At 40.8% G+C, this 10,018-nt stretch overlaps 1 protein-coding gene across 1 annotated transcript in view; it reads right to left on the bottom strand.

Annotated features, from left to right (window-relative positions):
* Positions 1–10,018, bottom strand: part of FMN2 (formin 2) — a 396,271-nt gene that overhangs the window by 3,220 nt on the left and 383,033 nt on the right. The window contains exon 19 of the mRNA XM_011955768.1: positions 504–585. Within this exon, the coding sequence (XP_011811158.1) occupies positions 504–585 (82 nt within the window). The remainder of the gene's footprint in view (positions 1–503; positions 586–10,018) is intronic.

Here is a 10,018-nt window from a genome sequence, read left to right as displayed (position 1 = left end):
TTTTTTGAGACAAAGTGTCACTCTGTTGCCAGGCTGGAGTGCAGTGATGCAATCTCGGCTCACTGCAACCTCTACCTCCCAGGTTCAAGCGATTCCTCTGCCTCAGCTTCCCGAGTAGCTGCGACTACAGGCACATACCACCATGCCCGGCTAATCTTTTGTCTTTTAGTAGAGACAGGGTTTCATCATGTTGGGCAGGATAGCCTTGATCTCCTGACCTCATGACCCGCCCACCTCGGCCTCCCATAGTGCTGGAATTACAGGCATGAGCCACCACCCCTAGCCTAATTCTTAAGTTTTGATTAATGAATATCAAGACTCCTAGCCTTCTGGGCCTGATTAAAGGCATAAGAAAAAGGAGATTCTTGAAGTCAGAAGCTCCTTATTTATGCACACTTAGTAGAAAAATAATTAAAATATTACGAGTTTGTATATATTATGAAAATAGGATTTAAAAGCCAAAGAAAATAACAAGTTAAAAATCAGTAAAGTGAAATACTTACAATTCCAGAGTCATGTCTTGGTTTTATTTTATAAAGTGATTTTCCCTTCTTCTGTCTACACACCTCCTCGGCTTCTTTTACTCTGATGGGAAGAAGACACATGTATTTAAGCAAAACCTACTTAGATCACCTCATTCTACCTTATAGTAAGTGAGTAAACCTCAACTCAATAAAGATTTGAATTACTGCAGAAAATAATATAATACATAGAAGGATGTTATCTGACATTTGAATTGAAAGCCTAAACTGTTACAGCTACAGAGGCTCATTTATCTAGGAGTTCTTAACTTGGAATCATAGTATATGATCGAATGGAGTAATACACAAACACAGCAGAATTTCTATGCAGAGTGTGTACGCATTTCATCCTATATAAAAGGAATCTCATACACAAGTAAATAATGAAATACCCCTCATTGTCAGCTGACAGTAAGAGATTGATTCTGTTACATAAACAGGATTGGCACCATGATATAACTTAGAAGCATTAGAATAATTAAAGAGTATCACAGCCAGGGCGCAGTGGCTCATGCCTGTAATCCCAGCACTTTAGGATGCCAAGGCGGGTGAACTGCTTGAGCCCAGGAGTTCGAGACCAGCATGGGCAACAGAGTGAGTCCCTGACTCCACAAAAAATATAAAAACTTAGCCGGGCATGGTGGTGCATGCCCTGCAGTGAGCTGTGATCAGCGCCTCTGCACTCTAGCCTGGGCAACAGTGAGACTCTCTCCCCTGCCTCCCCCCACCAAAAAAACCAGTGTCACATAAAAATTTACATGACGGCCGGGCACAGTGGCTCACGCCTGTAATCCCAACACTTTGGGAGGCTGAGGAGGGCGGATCACGAGGTCAGGAGATCAAGACCATCCTGGCTAACATGGTGAAACCCTGTCTCTACTAAAAAAAAACACAAAAAATTTAGCTGGGCGTGGTGGTGGGCACCTGTCGTCCCAGCTACTCGGGAGGCGGAGGCAGGAGAATGGCACGAACCCAGGAGGTGGAGCTTGCAGTGAGCTGAGATCGCACCACTGCACTCCAGCCTGGGCAACAGAGCGAGACTCCGTCTCAAAAAAAAAGAAAATGTACATGCCATGCTTACTTAAAATTTTATCAGATTAACTTCCTATACCACACACACTCAAGCATAAAAATCACTTGCAATAAATACTTGAGCCGTCTCTAAAAACTGAGCATCATCTAGCATGGGAACCAATCATTTAATTGACGACAAAAAACAGAGTAAGCAGTAATAACATTTTAATGTTAATAATATTTCTCCTTAAGCATATATGACAAGGAAAACAACACTGAACTGACCAGAGGTATAGTTAAAAGAAGATGCTATTTGGAGGAAAGTCCTGTATGAATTTCTGGCTCTGCTCTTTGACACAGGTAGTGTTCTTGTACCCCTGAACCTCACTATTCCCTCAAAGAGTGAAAAGCCTTCATTATATATTAAATTATCTTCATTATCACTGCACAGAGTTGCAAGGACCAAGTAAAATTTTAATTAAAAAGTTCTCTATGCACTGTAAAAGGCTATACAATTTATTATTGTTTTAATTAAACAAATAGTAAGAAATCTATAAACTGGTTTTTTTTTTTAATAAAAAGGAGAGCTATGACAAGGAAGATAATCTATCAGTTAAAACTTATTTTTTATTACTGTGATTTTTCCTTGGGAATTAAAAATGAATTATTTCTGGAGAAACTAAAAAGGCTATGCCTTGATCTTAATAAAATGCATTTCATATAGACATTACAGCCTAATTTCCTGAAAGAAGTAAATTATAAATATATTTCTTGATCCCTGTGGCAAAAGATCTAATGACAGAATTCATCTCCTTTACAACTAAATCAATTCCTCTTTTTAAACAATAGAATGAAACAACAACTCAGTATTGCAGCTGTAAGATTGATGTTATAGTTTATATTAAAGCATGACAAAGGAAAGTAATTCCTTTCAGATATGAAATGCCTGCCTGGTTGATATTGTTAGTAATTCCAGAAAACGATGACAACTTAGAAGATACTTCATTGTTACCACTTTTATTACTTTTCACTCAAGTCATAAATTGTCTTTAATCCTTCCTCTAAACATTTGAAGATAAAAACATTTTCTTTATAACAAACTAAGGATTGCAGCGTCCTCAGCTTCCTCTGAAACAGCTACCAGTAAATTTAAGTTGAAGTATTTGGATAGGGAATTAAGGAAACTGTTTTTTTTTTTTCCCCCAGTACTTAGCCAAAATCCAGTGGGTCTCCTCTTACATTTACTTGGAGCTTTTTAAAGCATTTCGTGGCTTTCAAATAAAATGTACTTTACAAGTATTTAGATCCTCAAAGCATCTTAATTTTCTCCCAATCCTATTTATTTTGTTCCCAAAACACATTTTTGTAAGGATCACAAGAAGCTGAGTCTAATATAAACATTTTAAATTTTACACAAAAACATCCCATCATTCCTCATGGCAGAGACCACAAAAATTGAGGAGAATGTACGTCAGAGGCCTCACGAGATCTTTCAGCTCATCCATTCATTTTTCAGTCATTTCTGAAGCATTAACTCCAGGTCCAGCACTAGGCACAGCTCAATATTACAGGCACAGTGATTTAGTAGGAGATGTCTACTATATCAATGTCTACTAGGAGGAAGACACTCATGAGCAACTAAATGGCAATGTTGCATTAAGAGCAACCACCTAGGTTCCTGTAACGTACAACTGTGTTCTGGAGGAGGATCCTGGGTGGGTAGGCGGGGGTTACGGAGATCTTTCTGGAGCAAGCTGACTGCCGAGCCTTAATCGTTTATACTTCTCTTGGAAAAGGAAAATGGATTGAAAATGGATTGAACACGAAAGAATAACATATAAAGGTTGAGTAAGAGTCAAGAAACACGAAACTGAGCTTCAAGAACTAGGAACAGTTCTCCCTTCTGCTGCCAGAGGATTCCTGTATGCAGGCAAAAGTTCCGATTGGTTTTCAGGTTTATGCCTCGGTTTCTTATGTGTGTGATTAGGATGAGTGGGTCACCTCACCCTAAGTGCCTCTGGTTATGCACACAAAAATGACCTGGGCAGCTGGAAAACTGAGTCCCAGAACCTTGAATATAGTTCCTCTTCTAATTTCGGAGCAGGAGATTCATGGAGAATTTGTTAAAATGCAGCTCTCCAGGCCAATTCTTAGCTATTCTGATTTAGTCACTCTGGGATGCTTTCAGAAGCGGCACCCAGCAGAACCCGGTGTAGCTGGCCTGTAAGGACCACCCTGAGAAACGGTGCCCTGGAGCTGAGGCATTCACGCTCCCTGAAGCCCCAGCGGTGCTGCCAGACAGACGCCCAGAACAACGACACTTCCTCAGTCCCCACTGTTGCACCAGATCGCAAACCGAAACCACATCAACGTGCTCCCAACTCTCACTCCTCCTAAGCTTCCTAGCAAATGTTGCTGCTTTCAAAAGCCAATTTTATTTCAACAAAGCTCTGACAAGAAGACATTTTTCCACACTTTCGGCAGGAAAAAAGAATGCGTCCCTCGAGGTCGAATGTGTTGCCAGAGTTGGCAGAAATAAGAAAAATAATGAGGGAGAAGTCAGTACAAAGACAGCCTGAGCCAGCTGCCAACATTCGCATCTCCCTACTTGGGCTCTCCATTTGGTTTATGGCGGCAGATTTCATCAGCTGCCATTCTGAGTCTACTGAGTAACTGTTTGTACGTGGTCCATCCTCTTTCTCTCCTGCCTCACTCCTCATTCAGTGATGCCCAACATTTCCTAAGCTAAGTAGAAAAAAGATGTTCGTGTCACAACTAGACCTGAAAGGCTTTAAGTGAGAAGGCATGGTGGAGATAACATTTCAAACAATAACTTAAAATGACCAATATGTCCTGTTTGGGAAGGAGGAGAAAGTAAAAAGAGGGACAATACCTCATTTGTAGAATGAGAAAGCAATCACCATGAAGAGGGAAGTGTATACTGAGAGAGGAAACAAGAGCAGGGCTGAAGAAGATGGTCAAAAGGCTTCCAAACTGTCCGCACTTGAGTTTAACTTCTCAGCCTGGTGGGGGTCTATGGATGTTGTCCAGAGACACAGACCCTGTGCATGATTCATGAAGATATATATATATATATATATATATGTATGTGTGTGTGCGTGTGTGTATATATATATACATGTGTGTATATATATATATATTTTAGTGGATGCATTCACACAAAGGGGGACTGACAGGGTATTTGTGAATCAAGATTTCACCCTATAAGAGAACTAAAAAGGGAAGTAAAAATTTTAAGATGACATCTGTGATAGGCTCGTTTTAACAGTTGCAACTTCTAATTAGCAACCCAGATAACAGAAGGAAAACACGAACAAAATGATAATGAAAAGAAACTTCATTCATCATTTTTAGTGACTTTGGGAAAAAATCAAACAACAACACAGAAAGAGACTAGAAAACAGGAAATGTAGCATTATCTTTTAGATGGAAGAGATGGATACTAAATGGTAGATAATGTCTATAAAACTTGATGTTTATTTTAATATTTTACTATATCTTTTATTGTCTATGAAACTTCAGAAACAAAACTATGCTGAATAAATTTCAAAGGCAAGTCCTCATCCCTTACATGGAGGACCAAGAGTCATGAAATAACATGAGGCATTCTGTATCTTTTAAGGGAGAATTTAATTATAGGAAATAACCAAAGAGCATATGGAACCAGGTTTGGCAAACAGAGGTGACCAACAAGAGTAAAATAAATTCATCTCGAAGCAAACTTTCCCTGTAGCAATGCTCAGAAACAGTGAGATTATTCAATGAATGTGTAATTCCCAGATAATGGAAACTTGCCCCTTTACGGACCTATCTTTGTATAACCAATTTGGAATACTCTTTCTTGAAACAAATTCAACTTTTCTCTCTCTTAAAGAAATGGAAGGCCTGGTGTGGTGGCTCATGCCTGTAATCCTAGCACTTTGGGAGGCCGAGGAGGGTGGATCATAAGGTCAGGAGTTTGAGACCAGCCTGGCCAACATGGTGAAACCCCGTCTCTACTAAAAATACAAAAATTAGCCGGGCGTAGTGGTGGGTGCCTGTAATCCCAGCTACTCGGGAGGCTGAGGCAGGAGAATTGCTTGAATCCGGGAGGCAGAGGTTGCAGAGAGCCGAGATCATGCCACCGCACTCCAGCCTGGGCAACAGAATGAGACTCTGTCTCAAAAACAAAAACAAACAAACAAACAAAAGAAATGGAACGATTTAACTTTTAGTTGATGGCCCGTGTTCATCATTGGACATGTCACTGTTGTAATGTGCTGTAATACAGGGCCACCCTGCTAAGGACTAAGGCCTCCTGAGATATGTAAGGCAGCCTGCCCAGGCCCTAATCCAACACTGTACTTTGCTGGCTTTGTTTGTACTTTTTATGTCTTCTGTTTCTTCTTAAGATGATAGGCTGTGATCACTTCTTGATAGAGCCAGCATGCCTACCTTAAGCAGAAACTCCATCTCCTTTTCACAATTTCTGTCTTCTCTAGAGAAAGCCAGATAACTAAGTTAAATGGCGCCTCAAATTAGAGCAGTAACACTCCAAGTTTGTTTCTAACAAAACGAACGGAGTTCCTGGACTTGCAGGCAGTAATTTTTAAGTTGTCGCAGGCTTCTCCCCAGCCCCCAGCTCCCACATACTTCAGTGTTCACAGTAGCGTCTAGAAGGTTAGGGAAGCCCCAAAGTCTGACTTATAGACAGGCAGCGAATCACGGCTCCACATTTCAAAGAATATACGATTCTAAGATATTGTATCATCCAATCGGCTTATTCAGCAGGTTCCCATAAAGATAGAGTAATGCTGGAATGAATATAAAACCTGAAATTCAAGCTTATCAAAGTAAAAAAGTGTGATATTGTTAACTGGTAATGACAGAGTTTGCGATGCTACAGAGAACTACCTCTGGGAGGTGTGACGCATTTGGTGAGGAATATGACTATAAGGTTATTTTTCAGTTGAAACTGTTTTCTAGGTCTTGGGCAAAAAGGACCATATGAAAATAAAACATCTTTAATTAGTAAAACTTAAGCTCAAATTTACCTTTAAAAACATCTTTATACTAAATTTATTTTCCAAAAATGAAGTTGTAAATCTGACTTACAGAGAAGCTAAATAAATCTTGAAACATCTATACGAATTTTTATTCCTTACAAGTAAACATTCTAAGTGGTAACAGTTTCACTTGGTTAGGGCGTTAAGCATAAAAGTTCTTAAGCAAAGAAAAACTTGAGTCTAGGAAAATTAGAATATTTTTAAAGTTTATAATATCAGAGAGGAATATGTGAGAGAATAAAAAATACTTTTTATCACAGAATTTGTTAAAACTCGTTTTAAATTCCTATTATTTTTATTGTGGTATTTTTCAAAACCAAAGAAAAGTTTCTCCCATTTTGGCCTCACTCTAACTGGGCTCATTTACACTAAGGGTTATTTTAAACAATGACAGTGGCTTCTCATTTCTCTCCTAATAAAGATGTATTTTTCTCTACCCTCTCCCTACCTAACCCCAGACCCATTTATTGTCAGGCAAACATATACAAAAAGTTCAGTGTGATTAAGTTTAAAAACAGTTTGTGAGATGAAGAAGGGAGATGCACAGATACAGAGAAAAGAAACCAGACATCCCTGCAGCCCACTCTGCAGGCAGAATATCTTCACCCACCTTTCAGACCGAACGCCAAACTGGCCACAGTCTTATCAAGGAAACAGACATGCTTTCATCATTCAATCGAATGAGAAAGGGAGCCCCTTTTCTGCCACTAAACATTAATAACTTGGTCTAAATAAGTATCTGTGGCAGGCGGTTTCATTTCCTGCTGGCTGCAGTTCGGCTTGCTGGAAGTAGCCCTGCTCGCCAATGTAATCTCCCAGCCTAGGAGAGGTTAAGTGCAACGTGGAGCTGGGATGTCACAGGTCTGAGGTCCTGACAGAGCAGAGCTGGATCTGCTATCAGTAAACTAAAAGCAGATATAATGATCATTACTACCAGTTCACAATGTTCTTTACTAAAACATAACACCATCGGGTCTGCTAACAAATTTAAAGTTTTTACCCAAAAGTAGAGGGAGAGAAAAAAAGAGAAAGACACACACACACACACACACACACGGCAGGCATAAGGTGGGGAGTGTGTGGGGAGGAGAGACAGAGGTGGTGAAGATTGTAGACAAAGGCTGGTTAGAAGAGTCAACTTAGGAGCTGTGGGTCTTTCTCTCCAGGTAAAGACAAAACTCTCAGATGTCTTGTGGAATTAAGGTGATCTGGGGAAGTTTATTTGATGTCTTTTGGAATTAAAGGTGATTTGGGAAGTTTATTCCTAGCTCTCTGTTCTGTCTCTTATAACTTCAGTGACTTAAAATACACTTGTACAGAACCACAAAACCCCTGAGATATACTGGAAACAAAATCAACCCTAAGTCACTTATCATTATCTCAAAGAAAAAAAACTTACAAGGCTTCCTCAGGCACATATTTATAAATTTCATCACTGAGAATCTCTGACTTTCTCAGAGAAAACACTGTGTTTGCACCCAAAATGATTAGGCATCACAACTCGAATGAGCACAAAGTAGTTCCTAACACAAAGCAAATCAAGCTTTAAGAACATCTTTGGGCCAGGCACAGTGGCTCACGCCTGTAATCCCAGCACTTTGGGAGGCCGAGGCGGGTGGATCATGAGGTCAGGAGTTCAAGACCAGCCTGGCCAAGATGGTGAAACCCCGTCTCTACTAAAAAATACAAAAACTAGTCGGGCGCAGTGGTGGGCGCCTGTAATCCCAGCTACTCTGGAGGCTGAGGCAGGAGAATTGCTCGAACCTGGGAGGCGGAGTCTGCAGTGAGCCAAGATCATGCCACTGCACTCCAGCCTGGGTGACAGAGCAAGACTCTGTCTCAAACAAAACAAAACAAAACAAAAACCATCTTTGAGCTGCTTCATGCAAGTGTCAGCCCTGGAAGGACTAAGTGGCTCAGTAATGGACAGTGCAGAAGTAAGACATCGTGCTGTGGGGTCCAGAGGGGTCTGCCCCAGCTCCCTGGGGGTCCGGGCCCAGCGTGGATGCCTTACAGACATCGTACTCTCCTCCCTTCACAGTAACACATGCAGCAAGCCTGCCACTTTTATCAACAATAGGAGCTGAATTTTACAGAATATTCATAGTCCAAAATCTAGGACTCCTTGACAACTAGATAAGTATCTATACTTATGTTCCAAAACCACAGATGTATTCCTCCCATGAACATAAAATTAATGCGCAGATATTCTGTGTATCTGTGTTTCCTGAAACCATTTTTTTTGTGTGTGTGGGGTATATGTGGGTGAAAAGAGCTGAGAGGATTATTTACTCATAAGAAAACACATTCGACCAATCACATTAATTCCCTGTGGGCTGAATCTCTTTGATGACTGTCTAAGATTCTATAAGATGCAGAACATTGTGACACATGGGTGAGCTCCCTCAGACAGGAAGAACCTTCCCCCATAATTTTAGAATGGCTATAGATTCATAATGATGGGTGTGGATGAACGCTGCTGTGCACTCATTTTAAAACCAACAAAACAAATAAATTGCACACACATACAAATCATCACACACATCTGCCTCTTTCTATGTCTAGTCACAAAAAGCCACCAGTCCTCCTTTAAGTGGCAAATCTACTTGTTGCTTTCTAGTCTTTACTCTCCACCATGCTCATGACTCTGAAATGGTTTACTAGTCCCTAATCCCTAATTTTTAATTTTTATTTTTCAATGGAGTATCCTTCTGTCACCCGGGCTGGAGTACAGTGGCATGATCTCAGCTCACTACAACCTCTGTCTCCCGGGTTCAAGTGATTCTCATGCCTCAGCCTCCCAAGTAGCTGGGATTACAGGTGCACCCCACCATGCCCAGTTAATTTTTGTGTTTTAAGTAGAGACGGGGTTTCACCATGTTGGTCAAACTGGTCTCGAACTCCTGGCCTCAGGTGAGCTGCCCACCTCAGCCTCCCAAAATCCTGGGATTATAGGCATGAGCCACCAGGCCTGGCCACTGGTCCCTAATTCTTGACAACTTGCTTATCCTTCAGTTTTCAGAGAACTTCAGAGTTCTCCACCAATCTTTCTGGAACTGTTTCCTTAATTGCTTCTGTTGCTCATTTATTACGCTTCCTTTCAAATGTTATCCTTTCCCTCCAGGACTCTAATCTGGACTCCATAGTATCTGTAGGAATTTTCCACTTTGTAATTCTAACTACCACTTCTGCGGTGAAGACTTTGAGCTCCAATCCTCTAGCCTTGACCTTTCTCCTAAGCTCCAGGTTCTAGAGGACATTCTCCTCCCTCTCACGCACCTGGGCCTTGGTTAAGAGCATAACCAGTTTCCATGTAGTTGAGCGGATTTGATTGAGTTTCTTAGTCCTGAGTTCTAGTTTGATTGCACTGTGGTCTGAGAGACAGTTTGTTATAATTTCTGTTCTTTTACATTTGCT

This window comes from Colobus angolensis, unplaced genomic scaffold, assembly GCF_000951035.1.
Source record: "Colobus angolensis palliatus isolate OR3802 unplaced genomic scaffold, Cang.pa_1.0 Scaffold40, whole genome shotgun sequence".
NCBI lineage: Eukaryota > Metazoa > Chordata > Mammalia > Primates > Cercopithecidae > Colobus > Colobus angolensis.
The sequence above is the reverse complement of the archived record's forward strand: the minus strand, read 5'-3'. Positions and strand labels throughout refer to the sequence as shown.